At 39.3% G+C, this 22,485-nt stretch overlaps 1 protein-coding gene across 3 annotated transcripts in view; it reads right to left on the bottom strand.

Annotated features, from left to right (window-relative positions):
* Window positions 1-22,485, bottom strand: part of LOC109916756 (regulating synaptic membrane exocytosis protein 2-like) — a 913,938-nt gene that overhangs the window by 358,555 nt on the left and 532,898 nt on the right. For all 3 annotated transcript variants that reach the window (XM_048595802.1, XM_048595803.1, XM_048595804.1), the window contains 2 exons: window positions 5,703-5,802; window positions 3,963-4,086 (listed from right to left, as the gene is read on the bottom strand). In XM_048595802.1, the coding sequence (XP_048451759.1) occupies window positions 3,963-4,086; window positions 5,703-5,802 (224 nt within the window). The remainder of the gene's footprint in view (window positions 1-3,962; window positions 4,087-5,702; window positions 5,803-22,485) is intronic.

The raw sequence follows: 22,485 nt of genomic DNA, 5'->3' as shown, positions 1-22,485 counted from the left end.
ACTTTTCTATTTACACCAGCAAGTAGCTACTTTCAGAGTCAAACTCCATATCAACATGTTGTTCAAGGGTGAACGTATGGCCGGTGGCATTTACTTGACCTGTTTATCACAGGGAGGTGCAATATATCTGGCTTTCTCCATACCCATATCTACTACAGTGCAGCCCACACTGAATACGGTACCGCCTAAACCTACCAAGTGCAGATTGTGACAATAACCATTCTCTTGTCGACAGGAGAATGGATGTACAACTCTAAAGGTTTAATAGTCACGAACATAGCAGGTCATAATGCATCAATATCCCTCATGGAAGAAATGATGCCAAATACCAGCACTTTGCATTTGCACCTAAGCAAAAGCTATCAACCAAAGGCTTACCAGGAAACTCTGCTGTTGATAACAATGAAGCTTAGAAGTCACTCAGTTCAATCATTTACCAAACAGTAGCAGCAACCTTTTGTAAAGACAAACAAAGACAGGTTTGCAACCTACTCATCCAAGATGTCATCTGTCATTGAAGCAAAACAAAAGCCTCCCTGATAGATAACATAAAACCAACAATTATAACATTGCATCACTTGAAAATAGCCAAGGCAGTTGTGAAAAATGACAGAGAGATGCATCACAAATAAACACCGGATCAACCCATGCCAAATCCAAACTGTCTGTGTAGTAACTGAAATGCAAATACTATGATAATCGAGAGTAACCTTGGTCAACAGTCACCAAAGCTTCCCCAACTAAAATCAGAAAATGGTAAAGTCCACACCAACAGAAGCAAATAGGTGTCCTGTGGGGTTGAACACTACTGTAAGATGAACTCCCATGAGATGGGCATCTTCTGTACCACGTCTGAACTCTCCCCAACATCTTGTTATAGTTAAGTTCAACAAACAACCCTCATCACAAGTGTTAGATGAGGCCATGAATTGGCCATAAAGGCCAAGGCAAACTACTCAAGCACAGAAAGTCTCACCCATGGTCACACCTTTTTATGGTTCTTTCTTTTTCTTTTGGAAGGTAGTATCCATTCCACTGGATGTGCATGATAAAACAAAACGTCACTTTATACCAAAACAAAGGAAAGGCAGGAGATTGCAATAATTGTAGGGCCATCTCATTCCTTAATCTTATGGGAAAGCCTGTGCTAACATCACTCTTAAAAGTCTATCAACTTGCAGACCAAGTGTATCCAGAAGCACAGTTTGGTTTCTGTTTGAAAGCTCTACAGTAGGCCTGCTTTTCTCCAAACACTGACTTCAACAGGAGCACAGGGACCAGGATATACCTCTTTACCAAACTTTCATAGAGCTCACTTAAAGCATTCAATGCACTCAGGAGAGGACTCTAAAACATTTGGGGGGAAAATTAGCTGTTCACCAAAAATCCAGTCTTCTGTTCCTTCTATGACAACTGCACCGTATGATCTTAATGGCTCCACTTCTGACAGCATCAGAGTGAAGAATGGAGTGAACAGGACTGTGTCCTAGCTTGCAATTTGTTTGACATGATCTTCTCAATGCTCCTAACTTGTGCATTCCCTGCAGACATGAAAAGTGTTTTACTTATAGATATTTTTTAATCAACTTGTTTCGAAGATGTTAATACCCACCTCTGGGGCAGGTGTGATTTGAACCCAGGCCTCCTGGATAAGAGATTAGGACACTGCCACTATGCCAGAAGTTTACTTATATACTTGGTCAGATGGCAAGCTCTCCAATCTATCCAGATTGAAAGCAAACACAAAATTACAGTTTATCTTGATCAGTGAACTCTACTACACTGATGACACTGTGCCAGTCATTCAAATAAAAACTCAGCTACATAATCTCTTGGACTATCTGCCCCATGCTTGTAGTTATTCTCTGTGATGATAAGCATTAAAAAATGGCCATAAGAAACAATATCATATTTTCTCTAATCACATCAGACAACAAACTGCTGGAAAGTGTTACAAACTCTTCTAGATTGTCTGTCACCATCAGTGCAGAATTCAAAACACAGTCACGCAGAGGGAAAGCATCTACCCATTGTTGGACAATTCCAAAATGTGTATGGAATAAAATCGAGCAAGGGACATAGGTCGAATCTCCCTCCCTGAAGTTCAATACCCCTTCCACCACTGGGCTGAATTCCCAAACCCAGCCACCTCCCAGCAAACCCACCTCCCCTCTCTCCACTGGAAATACATCTTCTCCCCCCCACAAAAGCCCAAACTAGCCTAGGAATTCCTTGGTACCTGGAACTCGGCCTAACAGATGCCTTGTCAACCCAACTGGCAGCCGAACCTCTTAAGCATATGCCAGACTAACTCCACAACTAGCTACAAACTTACCCTTTCAGAGGAGCTGTGAAAGTGGCTGGCTGTGTCGCTGGACATTTAAATCATAGCATATAGCATCTGCTGCCATGAAAAAGGGGGTAAGATTCAGCTTCTCCCAAATCTCCTCCACTATGAGGGCACTGCTAGATTGCCAATAAAGGTAATTCAACAACTTTCATCCTCACTGGTTGCAAAGTTAAGCAGGGTTAACTTTGGTGGCTTGGACACCTCCACTGGATTGAAGATAGTCACATGCCTAAGGAGTGATATGACTGGTAGGATGCCCAAGGCTCTGCTTCAAAGACACGTGCAAACATGACACGAAGGCCCTAAACATCTATTAATCTATTCAAGCGCATCGATGAAAATAGCTGAGAACAATGGAAAACGGCATCATCACATGTGGGTTGGCACATGTCACCAAGACGATTAGTAATTATAGCAGTTTGGCAACTTATGTTAACACCAGGAAACGCCAAAACCACCGTGAAACCCAATTACCACTTCATATTCAAAATGTGTCTTAGAAGTTGTGAAAATGAGGGACGGCTGGAGTACATTACCTACAATGTGATGTCTGTGCGTAGTAATTTACTATTTCTTATCAGAATAAATCTTCACGTTGTTCACAATAACGCAGATGATTTGATTCAGTGGGAGATGATGATATAGTGGTAATATCACTGTCCTAGTAATAGAGAGGGTAATGCTCCTAACCAAGCAGATAGTGAGACAGAAACATAATGAATTGAAAATCTGGAATATGAAGCTAGTCTCAGTAAAGATGACTGTAACAACTACCATCAACTGTAATAAAAAGCCATCTAGTTCACTATGACATAGCAAGAACTGCAGATGCTGGAGTCTAAGATAACACAGTATGGAGCTGGAGGAACACAGCAGGCCAGTCAGCATCAGAGGAGCAGGAAAGTTGATGTTTTCGGTCGGGACCTTTTGGGATCGACCCCCTTGGGGTCGTCCCAACCCGAAATGTCAACTTTCCTGCTCCTCTGATACTGCCTGGCCTTCAGTGTTTCTCCAGCTCCACAAATAGTTCATTAATGCTCTTTTAAGGAAGGAAATCTTCCATCAGTAACTGATATGGCATATCTGTGACCTCAGCAATGTGTTTGACTCTTAACTGTCCTCTGAAATGGCCTCACAAGCCATTCAGTTCAAGGGCAATTAGAGATGATCAACAAATGCTCTTTTGCCAGCAATTTCCAGATTTCTCAAAAGAATGAAAAAAAAAATTTTGTTTTGTAAGGTGGCATACAATGTAAAACATATGTTTTGCTGTTCTGTTCAGGTACATTCAAACCATTTGAATAGCACAGTTTCACTGTCATTAAATGAACATAGGTGAGGCCAAATTTCAATTGCTTTTATTCTGTATATCAGGATCATTTTTGTTTTTGTATTTAAAAACTTTGATTATTAAGATCAAACTTTCCAGATATTTAGGCTCCTTTGATTGTTTAAACTATTTACAGATTAAATGGTGAAAGATCAAGGAGCATGTACCCAAATGCCTGATACGTGCACATTCATAAAATTACTCTTTGTAAATCATCTGGTAATCTTAAAACATATGTTAATATAGATTATGATAGATTAATATTAAACCAAGACAACTAACCCAATAGGCCTGGAAACCAGAAGTTCAACTTGTGGCTCAGGTTTAGATTCAAAGATGATGTTATACACCTCCTCAAATGTGGCTCCTTGTAATGACCTGCCATTCCATTCAAGTACTTCATCACCTACATCATAAAATAACAGAGGTAAAAATATTAATGGATCATCATAAAGAAAACAACTTTTAATACCTTATAAGCATTCCTTCAATAATTGTAATTTGTAGACTCTGTTGGCTGCCTTTAAGGATTTTAAAATAAACTTCAGGGTCTGTTTCAGGGAGTGCTTGTCAGACATCAGGATTAATCCGATAATAGGTTAGCTACTATGTAATAAGCAACATGGCTAAATGAAAACATTTTTTACAATCCATTTATAACATGTAAGAGGTCAGTTAGCTCAGTTGACTGGTTTGTGATGCCAACATGGATTCAATTCCTGCAGCTGTTGAGGTTACCATGGAGCATTTTCCTTCTTAACCTCTGCTATCACCTGAGGCATGGTGATCGTTTAATGAAAGAGCAGCCCTGTGGTGCAGTAGCACTATGGCAATTTCATCTTTACAGATAACATATGCAGGAAAGAAGTGGAATAAATAGTACAAATCATCTTGCCAGTTATACAGGTTTATAAAATCATGAGGGGCATGGATAGGATGAACACCAAGGTCTTTTTCCTCAGGTGGGGAAGCCCAAAACTGGAGGGCATAGGTTTAAGGTGAGACGGGAAAGATTTAAAAAGGACCTTAAGGATAATTTTTTTCCACACAGAGGGTGATGCATGTTTGGAGAGCTGCCAAAGGAAGTGGTGGACATGGGTACAATTACAATATTTAAAAGGAATGGGAACAGGTCAGATTGGGATGTCTAGTCAGCGTGAACAAGTTGGAGCGAAGTGCCTGTTTTCATGCTGTATGACTCTATGACACTATAATGATTTGTCTTGTTGCACTATTTATCCTTGGGTACCATGTTCTATTCAGAATAGTGCGCTGATGGGTACTATCATAGCACTTTTCCAATTTTTGACTTTTTTTGTTCAGTCACTTTAACTCTTTTTCCCAATGACTTTTGTAAAATTCAAATATTGAAACAATAGTAATGATAAAACTAAAACAAGAAATACTGTAAAAAATGCAGAAGGTTGGGCAGCATCTGCGGAGTGAAACAGAGTTAACACATTGGGTCAATGATGGCTCTTTATCAGAACTGAGCAAAGATAAGAATGTAATAGTTTCTGCGTGAGAGTGAGGAGGAGGAGAGAAGAATTGGGCAGGGAGATTCTGAGACACAATGGAGAGCAGGAGAAATTAAGTGAAACTATGTTCCACAGTAATGTATAAAGAAACAAAAAATGCATTCTGTAGCAGTATGAATGGCTGGCTAGCAGCTGTGTGAAGGCTTAAAGAAAGAAATGGGACAATAATAGAGGCAAGGTGATCAACAAACTGAAACATTAATTGTTTCTCTTGTCACAGAGCAGACAATCCTGAACATTTTCAGCATTTTCTGCTACTATTTTAGATTTCTAGCACCTGCAGCATTTTGATGTTTTTATTACCAATTGTCATCAGATGCAGTTCCATGCTTCCTCCTGGAGCTACTCCCTATTGTTATTGTCCTACACGCAGGCATGCACTGCACAATTCCCATTGGACACTGATATTACGGTTATCAGAATCAGAGTAACATGAATGTTACCAACAGAAGGAAACGCATAAAAGAATTGTTATGAACAGTACCTGGTCGCAGATGCCCCACAATGTCTGCTAAACTCCCCTTCTTCACCTTGGTAATGAATGCACATAGTCTGCCAAATTCAGTCATCTTTCCACCCACCACCTGTTCCAAAAAAAAGGTGAAGATAAATAATATTATCATTTGTCCTACTTTGAATAAAATTAATTTTAAATAAATTTATTGCTAAGTTAGATCTTGTCTTTATGGATAACAAGGATCTTGATGAGAGGAACTTCATTTGCATAGCATTCCGAACTTATTTAAATTCTATAACATTCTGCTGATTCTCTTTCCTGCTTCACACTTAACTCAAATATTAAAACAGCTGAGCTTAGTCCCTGCTAGACACACTATAATTTATTACAGAAGCATCACTACCAAGTGAAATAAGGGTGGAGGAAAAATTGGACAAGCCCTGAAAACGGGCAAAGTGGCCAGGATTTGAAGAACCTATGCTAATTTGTTGCAATTCTGGGAGCATTCAAGTAACTTAAACATTAATAACATGCAGCCCACCGATGAAAGCGCTACTGAGTGGTTGCATGCCTCAGCAGTGTGTCCAAGTGCTGCAAGTGGTTCTCCAATACACAACGGAACCCGCTGTCAAGACAATGCAGGCAATATAGCAAAGAAAAACCATATGCAGTGCCGGAAGATGTTTAATTCCCACTCATGAGTGGCCAAGCTATCTTTAAACGAGACACTCAGATAAGTGTGCCACAAGCCTCAGACATGTTCAATACACTGTTCCCCCTTAACTCATCCACCAACAACCCTAAGCCTAACTAAAATGCCAGCCCCATTGCGGAAAATTGCAGATAATGAATGCAAAATGTTAGGATTTGAATATTTTCTGATAATTGGAGGTTTCAGAGTTTGAAGCTTTTGACCAGTGAAAAAATGCCCCAACCAGAGAAGAAACAAGTGGCCTTGGCATTGTAGCTTCCTGCAGGAAGTAACATTAGAAGTGAAAGATCTCACCAGTTGGATACCAATCAATTTGAACCCAGTCAGTTAGAGGGTCATGAAAATTTGGACTTTCCATCTGAATTCTTGGTTGAAATCTACAAGAGAAATGACCTAGTCAATGGTTAAGTGGCACGTCAAAATTTGACAGATTTTGAAAAACAAGAAGTCATTCTGTGTAAAAATATATCATGGGCTTCATCAGATAAAAGATGCAGTTTCCTTCCCTAAAGGACATTAGTGAACCAGATGACTTTTCCTGACAATTGACAACGGTCATCATGAAAGGCTTAATCCAGAACTTTTTAAAATCAGATTCAAGTTTAACCATCCGCTGTGGTGGGATTTGAACTAGAGTCCCTAGAACACTGATGGGTTTCTGGATTAACAGTCAGCAATAATACCACTAGGCCATCGCCTCCCCTAGGATTATTTCCACTTTAACCACCTTCATGGTCTACAAGTTCCAAGCCATAACCACTCCCCATGTACAAATATTCTTCCTCACATTCCTCTTGCATTCCTTGCCTAAAATTTTAAATCTGTCTCCCTTAGTCTTTACGCAGTCAGCTAATGAGAACCTTGTCTACTTCACCTATTCCATGCATAATATTGCATAACTCTATCAAATTTCCACCCAGTCTCCCTTGCTCCAAGGAACATAAACACAGCCTTTCTAATCTAACATTGAAATTAGAAAAAACCCAAACTTAGAACCTTTCTAGTAAATCTCCTTTGTCCTGGAAATTACCCTCTCAAGAACCCTCACGTCTTTCCTCAAGAGTAAACAAAAATTGGTGCAATACTCTAATTTTTGCCTAAGCTTTGTAAGAGCTCAGCATAAAATTTTCCTGTTTTATGCTCAATGTCTCCATTTATGAAGCCCAAGATCTCAATGTCTTTGTTAACCACGCTCTCAAAATGTCCTGCCACCTTTGAAGATCTATGTACAGGTACTCGCAGTCTTCCTGTTTCTGCACATTTTTTAGAATTAAGTTTTATGAAGTCTATATCACCTCTCTTTAAATCTTCTGCCAAAATGCATCATCATATTCCACTTCTGTGTATTAAACTCCATCTATCACTCCTGTGTCCATTCTGCTAACCTATGTGCTGTTGGAGGCAAGTTGTATCATCCTTACAGCTTGTCACTCCATCATATTTGGTGTAGAATCATAGAGTCATTGTGATGTACAGCATGAAACAGACTCCTCAATCTACCTTGTCCATATCAACCTTGTATCCTAAATAAATCTAGTCCCATTTGCTAGCATTTGGTCCTTATCCCTCTAAACCCTTCCTATTCATATACTCATCCAGATGTCTTTTAAATGCTGTAATTGTACCAGCCTCCACCACTTCCTCTGGCAGCTCATTCCATACATGCACCACCCTCTGCATGAAAAAGTTACTCTCATTTCAAAATCCAAGCCATTTATATATAGTAGAATAGAGAGTGACACTTGAGGGAACACTATTGCCTTTCACCCTCCGGCCTGAAAAGTAATCTGCAACCATGGCCCTAATAAACTGATGGCCAATTAAGCGCTGGATTAGTGGAGACGGGAGTTACATGCCAGGACTAAGTAGGATCCCAGACCCAGCTGACACTGTTTTTGCCCAGGAAATTAGAGCCTATAATTCCACTGCATCTAGAACATTCTGTAAGAATCTATTAGAGTCAGAGCATTTAGAAGATTCCACTTCAGTTAAACTAATAGTCAGTCAGGAAATGTTATAGGATTAAAACCCAATCTAACTCACGTGTAATGAAAAAACTGAACATCTAACCTAACCACTCATTTGCCCAAATACACCTGCCCGATACAATACACCCCACCAGATGCCAGGCAACCACCAGTCAACTGCATCCCCAATCACCACCAACCTGATTTCAATCTAAAATAAAACACGGAACAGCAGATGCTGGAAATCTGAAACAAAAACAAAATTTGCTAGAGAAGTTCAGCAGTAATAGCAGCATCTATGGAGTGATGAATTCAACCTTCCATGCCAGGGACCAACATTCCCGCTCCACTGCTGGTCTGAATCCCCAGACCCGACCACTCCCACATCAAACACACCTCCCCTCTCTCCCCCGTATATAATGCTGCTCCCACCTTCACCACCCTATTCCCACTCCCTCAAAGCTGCTGGACATTTAAATCACAGAATATGGCATCAACTGCCATGTAAAAGGGAGCAAGATTTGACTGGCCCAAACTGACTTGCACTATAAGGGCTCTGCTAGATTTTAAGCACTCTCTCCACATCTGATGAAGCCATGATTTAAAATGCCAGCAAGAAAAGTGGAGCTCAATTCTAATGCAAATAAGGAGGAGCACAGTGACAATCCTAGTGTGACTGTCACTCTTTGGCTCAGAACTCACTTTTTCTTCTCAATTACCAATTTCTTTTCATCAAGGTGGGCCATCAGTGTCAATTTTGTTCACCAGCCTTTTATGTCAAAATCTTGTCAAACACCTCCTTAAACTCCATTTGGACAACCTCAACTGAATTCCCTTCGCTAACACTGAATTTTATTTTTGGATGTAGTAAATAACAATTTGTCAGACATTATCTGCTTCTTTTTTAGAAATATGTGCTTGCTCTCCTTAATTAATTGAAAACTCAAGTGCCTGATATAAATTCCCAAATCTTACCAACTGCTGATGTTTAACTAACCTGTAGTTGCTAGGATTGTCCTAACACTGTTTCTTGAATGTAAATGCCACATCTCCCATTCTCCAATTCTCAGGAAGACTGAAAGATTAAGATAAGCCCTTCTGCTATCATCATCCCCACTTTCTTCGGCAACCTGGGAGCAAGCCTTCTGGACCAGGTACATATCTACCCTAAACCTGCTATCCTTTCCAGTAGCTCCTTTCTTTCACACTATCTATTGCCTCCACTATCTCTGCTTCTAGCAATATGCTGATAAAAATAGCTCATTAAGTATTCCAGCCATTAGCTGTGCTTTTAACCAAATATCCTCCTGATGTCTCTAATATGATCTACTCCACCTCTTACCACCTCCTTACTATTTATATAATGGCAGAAGAGTTTCAAATTGACTGCATTCAACTCTCATGCTCTCCATCTTCCAATCTTACTTTCTTCCTCATCTCCCCTATCAAATTATAGTTTTTGACCAGGTTCTCGCTTGAAGAATTCACCTTACATATATCGTACATGCTCATTATTTTCATTATAGAAACATAGAATATATAAGCAGGAGTAAGCCACTTGGCCCCATTATCCTGCTCCACCATTCAATATAATCATAGTTGATCAAATAACTGTTCCCACTTCCTCCACAAACTATTTGATCCCTTCCCTTTATCCTTAAGAAATTTATATAACTCCTTCAATACAATCAATCCCAATCGATTGACCAAAGGGACCCTGTTTTTGGTTTCCCTTCCACCTGTATTGGAACCTGTAAATGAATCATCACCTCCTGAAAGAGCACCCATTGCTCCATCAATGTTTGTTTCTCTGTCAGAGCCAAGTCCCCTCCCATCATCTTTATTAGATATTTCTTTGTTCTTCTTCATTACTAACTCAAACCTTATGCTCACTCTTACTAAATGCCCCAGACACCTGGCCGTTCCTTGTCCGCTGATTTTCCCGTAGCAGATACAGCAACACCTCAGCTGGGCTGAAAACAAAACCAATTGAGGTGTTGTGTTTCAACGAATTTCTAATACAGAGTCTGGAGGCAACTCTTAGATCAGAAAATAGTTACATCGTGTAGAAGAGTGAGCTCTTGGTAATGCAAGAGGGAGACCTTGTAGTACTAGTTCCACTAGGCATAAAAGGAAGTCGTTTGAATGTATTTGAAAATTAAATAAATGCCACAGAATGAATAGTCATGAGGAGAACTAGAAGCACAGTCTGCATATCCTTCATACTATGGTAGCAGCCAATAAACGAGAATAAATTAATAAGATGCAAATCAAAGGGAATTACTCAGTTGAAAGTAGATTGGAGTTCATTTTGAGGCAACCGATAAAGATCAGCCAGCTTTCTCACATTGTTAGATTTATACAGAAAAAAGTTCTTGTAGATGAGACACGCTAGCGTCTTGTTTCAGACAGTGAGAGGTGGAGGTTAAAAGATTTTCCTTCCTTCTCACCGCTTAGTTGACTGGACAAGCAACGTCTTGAGGAGGAGTGTTTTAAATCATTTGAATGTTGTGACTGTAAAGAATAGACATAAACAGGCTTCCTGGTAACTTTAAATCAAAGGACATTGGCACAACACAGGAAACAGCCACTCTCTCAAACACACGTGAAAGATTAGATCTGGAGAAGAAATATGCAGTTAGATTACTAACAAAATAAAAAGAAGCAATTCACATATTCTAAATTAAGAGAAGCATTGCAGGCCTGAAGGAGTGTCACTGAAGAAGTTTGTTGAAAATTGTTGCAGAGTTTCTATAGAAAAGAACGATAATATTGCAGGTGGAGACAAATCGGTTCCTTTTATTTAAACCGCCTGAGATGATTGCTCATGGTGGGGACCTTTCTAATTACTGGGTGATAGTCTCGCTATGTTACAGGTCCCAGTCTGCCTTACAGGATTCTCTTGTGAAGTATAGAGTCATACAGAACAGAAACAGACCCTTCGGTCCAACTCATCCACACTGACCGACATCCCAATCTGACCTACTCCCATTTGCCAGCATTTGGCCCATATACCTCTAAACCATTCCTATTCATGTACCCATCCAGAAGTGGTAACCTGGTCTAAAATGTGAAGACATTATTCCGGACAAAATTTGAAGGTAAAGACGAATATTTTGAAAAAAAAATTCTTCCCCCGACCTCAAAAAATACAGAATATGAACGTCAGAAAAAACACATTATGGAAACTGTGTGCCTTTCAATCTGGTTTTGGCTGCATATTAAACCATTTCAGCAAATGTCAGATCTAGATTTACTTTAAGAAAGATATATGTCTTCAAAATGATTATTAAGTAATAAATGAAGAATATTTTTGCTAAAGTAATTGCTTTAAGACTGATAATCAGTATTAATGAGCAGTTTGATAACCCAGAGAAAAGGCACATTGTCTCTTGCACTAAAGGGGCACTCTAAATTATAAAACAGTGTGGGAATGTGTTGAACAAGGAAAACAGGCACTGATCAGAAGCAGTATTTTGTTTCTAGACATTGAGAAAGTTTGATGTGATTTTTGTTTTGTCCAGAAGTCTGATTGGAGTGAAATATTTCTCTCTTCCAGCTCTCAATCCACCTCCTCTCCTGCAATCCTTCCCATGACAAATGGTTACAGAAATGGTGCCCCTGTTTCTCTCTCTACAGATTCTGCCCCAGCCTGCCGAGTGTTTTCTGTTTTTAGTTCCGATATGCTTCATCTGCAATACATTGCTTTTGGAATGAATTCCTGTGTACTTGTTTAATGCATTAGCCGATGTGTTCAATTCCTACTTAAATACATTAAGTAACCCGCTTCTTTGGAATAACAAGTGGTTAAAGACGATCAGAATACAGCAGGTCAGAGAAAATGAGATAAAACTGGTAAAATTCAAACTCTTATAATTTTTCTTTTCTTACATAACCACCTTACTACTCTCAATAATGTATCTGCTCAGTGGTCAGTTCAGTTCAGTTGAATAAACAGCTGGTTTGTAATAAGATGACAAGCCCTCTCCCATATGCTAGTTTATTTTTTGTTTGTTCACGAGTTGTAGGCATTGCTGATTTGGCTGGCATTTATTTTTCATCCCCAATTGTCCAGAGGGTGCTTAAGTGTCAACCACATCGCTGTAGGTCTGGAGTTACGTGTAGGCCAAAGCAGGTCAGGACAGTAGATTTCCTTCCCAAGAATATTAATCTGTAGCTCTGGATTACTAGCCTGGTCACAATATCACTATGCCACCATTTCTCGTGAAGTTATGTAATTGCACTTTTGGTACCTTTCATTGTCCACATAATGGACTGGAGCTAACATGTTAGTTTAATTCAATGTTTGATAGCTTATCAACACACCCATAGTGTTAACAGCTTGGATAGTGAGGGATTTGTTAAATGTGTTCAAGAAAACTATCAATATGTAGATGTACCTACTAACAAAAGAGTGAAACTTGAACTTTGCCTTGGAAATAAGGCATGGCAAGTGACTGAGGTGTTAGTGGAGGAGCATTACAGGATCAGTGATCATAACTAAGTTAGTTTTAATGTAGTATCAAAAATAATAAGCCTTGTATAAAAGTTAAAGTTCTTAACTGGAGTAACAAATTTTGACGGTATGAGATAGGAAATTTCAAAAGTTGATTGTGGTAGTCTGCAATTAAAGGGATGACTGGCAAGTGGGAGACTTTCAAAATGAGATAATAACAGTTCAGAGGCATCATGTTCCTGTTGGAGTGAAGGGTAAGGCTGGTAAAAGTAGGGAACAATGGATGAATAACGATATTGAGGGTCTGGTCAAGAATAAGGAGGAGGCATATGTTATATATAGACTACTGAGATTAAGTGAATCTCTTGAAAAGTATAAGGGGTAAAGGGGTATTCTTAAGAAGCAAATCAGGAGGGTTGTTTGTCAGAATGGAGGCTGTGACAAGTAGTGTTTTGCAGAGATTATTGTTGGATCCACTGTTGTTTGTCATTTATATAAACAATCTGAATGAAAATTTAGGAGGAAAAGTAAGTTAGTTTGTGGATGACACCAAAATTGGTGGGAAACGTTCACAATGAAAAATGTTATCTAAGATTACAAAAAGATCTTGATCAATTGGGCCAATGGGCTGTGAAGTGGCAGTTTGAGCTGAATTTGGATAAATGCAAGATACTGCACTTTGGTAACACGAACAAAGGGCAGGACTTATACAGGTATAAGGTATATGGTAGGGCCCTGGATAGTGTTGTTGAACAGAGACATCTAGAGGTTCAGGTACATTGTTCTTTGAAAGTTGCGTCACAGGTAGATAAAGGGCTTAATAAGGCATTTAGCATGTTTGCTTTCATTGCTCAGCCTATTGAATACAGGAGTTAGGACATCATGTTGAGGTCATACAGGACACTGGTGAGGCCACATTTGGAATATTGTGTACAGTTTTCCCTGCCATTGGAAGGATATTATTAAATTGGAGATTCATCAGAATGATACAAGAACTGGAGAGTTCGAGTTACAAGGAGAGGCTGGACCGGCTGGAACCTTTTTTTCACCGGATTGTAGGAGATTGATGGGTTTATAAAATCATGAAGTGCATAGATAAGTTGGATAGCAAGGGTTTTTTTTTAACTCTATGATGAGAAGTTCAAAATTGAATGGGTACTTTTAAGGTGAGAGGAGAAAGATTTAAAAAGGACCTGTGGAACAACTTTTCACACAGAAGATGGTTTGTGGGTGGAATAAACTGCCAGAGGAAGTGGTAGATGCAGGTACAGTTTAAAACCTTTGGTACATGAATAGGAAAGGTTTAGAGGCGAAACACAGGCAAGCAGGACTAGTTTAATTTGGAAAACTTGGTTGGCACATCAAGTTGAACCAAAGGGGCTGTTCATCCTGTATGACTCTACGGCTAGTTATAATTAGCTGACTGACAGACTTAATTCTTCTTTCCATCTTCAAGGGACTGACAGGTCTGTAGCCATTATCTTTTAAATCTCTTGCCCTGAAATGATGTGGGCAGTCAATTTTATACCTGGAAAACTCAAGTGAATTAACTTTTCACACATTTTGTCTCTGTTTGTCCAGGAACCACAAACAGAAGTCACCTAACTTTCTGGCATCCATGTTGGTGCTAGTTTCTTTTTAAAAATAACACCGAGTCCATTGCCAATTATCTTTAAGACTGTCACAGATTAAAGTGAGTCTAATTGCTATGGGTTTTGAAGGTACAGATGTTAGACCGGACTCATCCACAGATGGGAAAGTAACTTTGAACATCTTTTCAGTTCATTTGACTATAATTCACCTAATGCCACTTCTTCGTCTTTTCCCAGTAACAAATATTTCCTCTTCAGATAATGATCCAAATCTGTTTTGAAATTCTTGGTTAAATCTGAACCCGACTCTCATGCAGAGTATTCCCTATTGCTGCTATTCACTGAATGAGAAAGATCTTCCTCTTCTCACTTCTCTTGCTGATCATCTCTGCTCCTTGAACCTTCCACTAGTGGCAACAATTTCTCCCCATCTACGATTTTGAGTACCTCCATCAAATCGCCACTCAACTTTCTATTCTACAACAAGAACAGTCCCAACATTCCTGAGTCTATTCAGCACCCTCTCCAAGTCCTTCCTGTTGTTCCTAAAGGGTGATTTCCAGAAGTAAATACAAAAACTCAAATGAAAGCCCATCAGTGTTCCTTTTACAGTTTTATCAAAACTTCCTTGACTTTATGCTCTATGCACCTATTTGTCTGTTGTTATTAAATCCCCTGTCCCAATCTGCCTGTGTTACAATTTAGTTTATATTTGAAGGATTTGAGCTGTGAAGGATTATGGAAAATGGATTTATTTAAAATTTTGTGCAAATAGCTGGCGGGATTTCTTTAAGAGGTCACTGAAAATTGAGTCTGGACACTGAAGATATGTATTTTCAAACATGGCTTCATACAAGTCACATGACTGGTGAAACACCTTGCTTTTCTGTAGACATGTTTTGAATAGAGACTGGTATGGAAAGATGCTTCTTTTAATAAGATCAGGTGAAGGGAAGCCTGCTAAGAACGAGATAAGTTGGAGGAAACCTTGTTATGAACAAGCTTCCAGGTTGATCTCTCTCATTTTGAAAAGTTCTGCTTGTTCTTTTCAAAGATTGATGAAGAGGACATCGGAAGACTGTATGACCTGTGAGAGTTACCTGCCTGTTAAGTGTTCAGAGACAATAGTGTGCGATTAGTGTCTTGACTACATATAACAGAATGTTAGAGCAACAGACCTTGGAGCTGGGTTATGCTTTATCCTTTTGTCTTCAAGATTGACCAATTGACCACTTTTTTCCCCAAAAATCAATATCTCCAGAGAAATTTATTGGGTTTTCCTCTTCTTCTGAAGATTGAGTTTGTGCATGTCGTTTGTGTGTGTATGTTTTGGGGCTATGTAGAACAATAATCACGTACATTTCTATATCACTAACTGCGTATGTCGAACAATTATTGCAGCTTTATTGAATAATTCTGTTTTGATTGTAAACAAAATTATTGGTTTGTTAAGAAATTTGGTTGATAGATTTTGTTGTTTAAAACATGATACAGTCAAAATATTTAATATCTTGGTAACTACAGAACGTATTTTTATTTTATGTTGTAAGCCGTAGAGTGCAATCCTCTAACCTCGATCCTAATACCTGTCACGTTCAATGATTTATTCACACAGATCCGCCAGCATATCCTCAGGTCCCACTGTTTCCATTATTGTAACCTTTATTTAGATAGCCTGTTCCATTTGTCCTTGCAAAATGAATCATTTCACAATGTTAATCCATTCAAGTTCATTGTACAACGGCCTCACTGAAAAATGATGTTATATCTGAAGACGAAATGGAATAATTACAAAGTTTTACGCGTTATTTGAATGGGCTATGAATTCAGGTTAAACCAGATACAATTCTTGGCGTTAGGTACGGAGATAAAACACCCAAAAGCAGGAACTGGAAAATATTTTAAGTACAAAACATTAAGAAAATTAAATCTGTTGAAATACAGTTCCTTTCTTTAAGTGGTTCAAGAAACACGAAGCTGGTCATTTTTAGTGGTGCTTTATACTATTTGTGATGGGTATTCTAATGCAACTGGTTCAATAGTATTTTTAACTTGGGAAGTTCTTTTATAAGAGTTTTTACAAGTACTCTGGATCTTAAATACTTTAAGTAAGATTCAGTACAATGGACGGTTGTAAGATACTATACTCGTTAAGTGTTATGTAGATATTTATCGCAGAAACTCTATGGAAATGTATGTGATAAAAGTTACTCATTAACTTTGCTGACTTGGAACAAATGCAAGTGAGAAAGAAAACCTCTTTAAAAAAAAAAGTTGGTATTTCCAATGCAGGTGATAGGGCATCAACATCAAAAATAGCTGCTGCGACAAGCTGTACATGCACAGATGTGTAAACAATTCAATTGTTCTTATGCAGATATTTCCAATGGCCTCAAAAGATTTGAAAACCTCAATTATTAAAATATTAGGATGCAAATAGATCAGTCAGTGTCGTGTGTTCATTCATTCTTTCCTTCTCCATTCTTTCCTGCATTGCCTGTCGTAAGATAAATTAGCAATTTGTTCACTATCAGAGTGAGCTAATAGTTGTTGCTAGCTAGATTGCAAACTGCATTCTTACACATCAAGTGCAATTGTTGGAAATTTGCTGCATTTCAAACACTTCCACCAGTTTTCTAAGAAGTCCAACATTTAGACGCTGCATTTTTGTGCATGTGTTTTCATTGCTTCACTTTGCAGTGGCAAGTGATTAACTACCAGTTTTACAAAAGAATTGCACATACAAGGAAACAGTTGCAGTTCTGGAGGACCATAATCTTGCAATGCTTTGCACAGAATGACAACATTTTTGTTTAACTTTGCGTTGAAATCTTTGTTTTACATGTAAACTTTGACTTTTACTTTGAATAAAGGAGAGGAGCTTGAATTTTCCCTGTAGTGACACAGATTGTGAGCCAAGATTAATCGCAATATCATGATCCAACATCAGTCCCATCATTGTTTGCTGGCCGGATCTTCAGGTTCAGGCTATGCCTGGCCTACCACCTAAACTGTGGTCAGACAATACCAAAGTGGCAATGGCAAAAGGCCTACTACTATTCCTAGTAACATCAGCCCAGTCCCCACTGATATCAGACGTTTTTTCAAATAAAACTACACTTGGAAATCAGCTTAAAGCTCCCAATGCCTGCTTAACTTCTGTATCTTCAGCCAAACCTTCTCACCCAGTACCAATTCGGAAACATAACTGACAAGACCTATAGTAACGTTTAAGTTACATTCTATACAATGAACAGATGGAAAATATAATACTCATTCAATGTTTGTAGATATTCATTGAAGGACTGCACACTCGGGAAATGGTGAGTGAAAAAAGAACTGATTAACTTTGCTGTCTTAGAATACATGCCAGAAGGAAAGAAAACTTTGAGAATAAAATGTCATTGAAAAGCTCATAAATCTGTAAAATATACAAACATGATTTGATAACCACTTCAAAAATCCATTAGTCTTTTCAGAAGCTTGTAAATCTATTAACATCATTAAGCCCACACTTGCAAGGACAGCTGAACAAGCAAATTGTATGCTTTAGTACATTTCATTAGTACTCGGAAAAGCAGCTAAACAGATAATTGGTTTGATCTACAAAGTATGGATGAAATAAAATAACTGGGTAATGTTTAAACAATTAGCTCTGGACCTTATAGTGTAGAGTTGTACTTTATTCAGTGGACAATGTATTCCAAAGCAGCTGAAGATTTTCCCACTTTTACACAAGTAGTTCTATAACACTTGTTTCATTAACGCGAATTGGCTGTAACACAATTGATAAATAGTGGACGCTGTTTGGATAATGTGAACTTCCAGCTGTACAGGTATAGTGAATTTCTTTGGTAATTTCCCAATAATGTGATTTGCTACAGCGCAATTTTCTATAGCATGAGTTCACACAAGAATGCAACTATCGCATTATAGGAGAACTACTTACAATGTTGTTCTTTCACATGACAGCTTGCCAGTTGTTAGAAATAATATCCATATTATTGAATGGTCACTTATATTTTCGATCATAGCAGTGACATCATTCACTTCATTAAACACATTCATTTCGGGGACAAATTTCATGACAAACTGTTGCAACTCCATTTCCTAACTGTCAACAGTTCCATACATTCCCTTTCCTCTGTTACTGACCATCACAGTATCTGATTGAGCAACAGGCGAAGATAAATGTCAACACAGAATAAATATCCCTAATCAATTTAACACATATTGCAAAATTCAACTAACTGTCCTCTGTAACTGTCGTTTATGTGCCTTTGTCTGCCCTAGCGCTCACCAGTGTTATCAGCTGACTGGTGGAAGGCTGCTGATTTTCACTGGGGATACAGTTTTACTGGATAACCCTGAGCAGCTCTGGCCCTAGAATGCCAACTTCACATAGCACAATCCTGGCATGGACAGGACTCTGACCGGTTCAATTAGGAGCAATGAGATTTCTGCCAAAGTGGCAATGGTGGAAGGGAACTCCAAACTATAGGCATAGTCCAGTGACAAGGCTTCTACATAATCCTTAACATTGCAATCTTGCAGCCTACCAGGAATTACATTGTGCACACCTATCAGCCTCCTTCTGTATGTTACTCCCATCAAAGCACTCATCTGACGCTCGTACAGCAGCATGGATGCAATATCACACTCCCACGAACCGCCATTTAATCTGACTGCAATTCATGCTTGCTTTTCTTACTGCGTACATATACAACACACTCCGTATAAATATCTGAGCAAGAAGCAGTGTTTCGTTCTCATTAATTTTATGCTATTCCCCTATTGTTACTTCACCACAAATCAGATTGCAGTTCTCAGCTATCTGAAAAGGGAAAGGCACAAGGGTGAGGTTGGGGATTGGGAAAGGGGAGACGGAATAGCTGCAGAAATTTTCTCCAGGGCAACTAGGGATGGGGAATAATTGCTGGCCAGCAAGCAACACCCATGTCCCACGATGAACAAGTAAAAAAGCTTAGACTACCTTCACCTTCTAGATCAGAAGAGATTGAAGATGAGGAAGAAGTAAGATATCAGAAGGAGGATTAGTTAGGTGGATACTGTCACCTACAATGGTTTCATGGGTCTCAGTGATGCCTGCCCCAATATTGGTTACTGCACCTCCTGCTTTTATGCAAGGACAAGCAATCATACCTATACTTAGCTGGTTAGCCCCTAATAACTCCAGGTATACTCTAAATTGTCCTTCAGAACAGAGGAAGGTGTATCAATGAATGCAATGCATTATGTAATGCTTAGTAATATGGTTGCCATGGTTTAATAGCTGGCAGTGTGCCTGCAAGCTGTTACACAAGCGTGAGGTTTCCAGCTGTGCTCTGTGGTTGAGGGTGTGATGAAGTTATGAATGTTAGTTGATAGACATTGTTGTGGGTTGCTAATGGGAGTAGGATGCATGAGTAGTGTGTGAGGCTAGTGGTGCAGTTATTGGGATATGGCATTTGATGTTACATTCTGGGACATTTGCCACTCTTGCAACATCATTGAACTTTTTGCTGCTGTACTTCCAGGCCCGTGGGCTCAACTCCTGCAAAAACCAGAAAAACCATCTGGCACCACTGTCCTTATTATGTATGCTGTAAATGCCTTCTAAACCCCATCCATCCTGTGAGTAGACACATCTCTCCTCCTCTCCATCACCTCTATCAAAACATGCAGTGCAGCATCAGCAAACTAATAAGCACAATCTCTTCCCTGTTATGCCATAATTCACTTTTCTTCCTGCTTAGATACTCTTCCAGAAACAGTCCTAGCAAGAATATACATCTCTTTTAAGAGATATAAACTTGCTTTTGCTAACACAATTTAGACTTAAGTTATTCTACCCTCACACATAGGAGTTGCATGGGAACTCCACCACCTGCAGATTCTCCTTCGAGACACTCACCATCCTGAATTTGTTCCTTCATTGTGACAGGGTAAAAAGACGAACTGCCTTGAATGGTGGAATGATACTATCCACCAGAATCCCTAAAAACCCTTCCTGAAAATTTTAATTGCAAACTATCAGATTGTTCCATGGTAAGGATGCCCTTTAAAACCCAGATTCATTTGGAAATTGTAACATGTGAAATAACTCTGCAACAAATGAATTTTAGTTAGTACTTTCCTTACTTAAATATTTCAACAATAATTATAACTTAGCTTCAAAGCAGCTCCACGGCCTTTCTTTTTGATACCTCTGTGACTTATTGCATCAAAAGATCTAAGTCTGAAATTATGCGGGCATTTTCTTGATCATCTGCCATTATAGGTATGGTCAGAATTCTCATTGAAACAGTTGCTATGGTAATGGTAAAATGAACTATCAATGTACCACTGCCACCTACTGTAGTGATTCTACTGATGTCAGCCAGCTGGATCTCAGAATATGAGTTCCCTGACTGTGGTTGTTAATCTGGTCCAATCAGGGAACCCTGGCTGACTGTAAAAAGGTGGAGTGTTAGAGATACTGACACTCTAGTGCCAGACTCTGTATTAAACAGCACTATAGTCTAGGAATGTTCATGTGTAAATAATGGGTGACTTAGTGACGGGATATTGGCCTCTGTGAAGTTATTTCAGTGTCATCAAGAGTGGAATTAGCTCATAGGTGACCCAATAGCTTATACATTCAGGATGACAGCTTTGCAGAACATAAATACGCCCAGATAGAAAAAGGAGGATTGGTAGTAATACTTGGAGTCAGGAATTTCCACCAAAACCTTCATGGATGAAAATTCATGCAGTTTCAGACCACAAACCCCGACTTGGTCTGCTTAATGAGGACAAGCTGTGATGCCCATAGCTTTGGGCCACATTTAGCAGCGGGTTCTAATAGTAGGTGCTTATAATTATAAGTTAGAACAACATCCAGGAGGCCACAGGAGATAGAGGGTAGCGTTGGAAGGATGCTTTTTGGAATGGAGAGTTGTGCTTAGTGGTGTCCAAAAGGGATCAGTGCTGGGACCTCTGCTGTTCATGGTCTACGTAAATGATTTGGAGAAAATCATAGCTGGTCTAAATAGTAAATTTGTAGATGATGCAATTATTGGTGGAGTTGTGCATAGTGAGGAGAACTGTCAGAGGATACTGCAGGATATGGATCAGTTGGATGCATGGGCAGAAAAATGGCTGATGGAGTTTAATCTGGATAAATATTAGATGATCCATTTTGGAAAGTCAGTTACAGGTGGAAATTATACAATGAATGGCAGAACCCTTAGGAGCATTGATATGCAGAGAGATCTGGGTGCACAGGTCCACAGATCACTGAAGATGGCAGCACAGGTAGATAAGATAGAAGAAAAGGCCGAAGGCATGCTTGCTTTCATTGTAAGGGGCAGTGAATATAAAAGGCAGGCAAGTTATGCTGCAGCTTTAATGAACTTTACTTGGGCCACACATGGAATATTGCATATAGTCACCACACTACTAGAAGGATGTAAAAACTGAAAGAGCCGCGGATGCTGTGAATCAGGAACAAAAACAAAGTTGCTGGAAAAGCTGAGGAAGGGTTACTGGACCTGATACGTTAAATCTGGTTTTTTTCCTTCACAGACGCTGCCAGACCTGCTGAGCTATTCCAGCAACTTTGTTTTTGTACTAGAACAATGTGATGCTTTGGAGAGGGTACGGAATAGGTTTACCAGGATGATGCCTGGTATGGGGGATTTTAGCTATGAAGAAAGGTTGGATAGACTGGGTTTGATTTCACTGGGATGTAGCAGTTTGTGGGGTGACCTGACAGAAGTTTATAAAATTATGAATGGCAAGAATACAGTGAAAACTATAAGGCTTTTTCCCTAGGGTGGAGGGGCCAATTACTAGGGTACACAGGTTCAAGGTGCAGGCGGTAGGAGGAGTTTTTTTAAAAGGTAGTGAATACCTGGAACGTGCTGCCAGAGGTGGTGGTGGAAGCAGACACAATAGCAGCATTCAAGAAGCACCTGGACGAATACATGAAAAGGAAGGGAATAGAGGGATACAGATCCTGCAAGTGAAGACATTTTTAGTATGGAAGGGCAAAATGTGCCAGCGCAGGCTTAGAGGGCAGAAGAGCCTGTTTCTGTGCTAT

This window comes from Rhincodon typus, chromosome 4 (assembly GCF_021869965.1).
Source record: "Rhincodon typus isolate 14 chromosome 4, sRhiTyp1.1, whole genome shotgun sequence".
Lineage (NCBI taxonomy): Eukaryota > Metazoa > Chordata > Chondrichthyes > Orectolobiformes > Rhincodontidae > Rhincodon > Rhincodon typus.
This window is presented reverse-complemented; position numbering and strand designations above follow the sequence as displayed.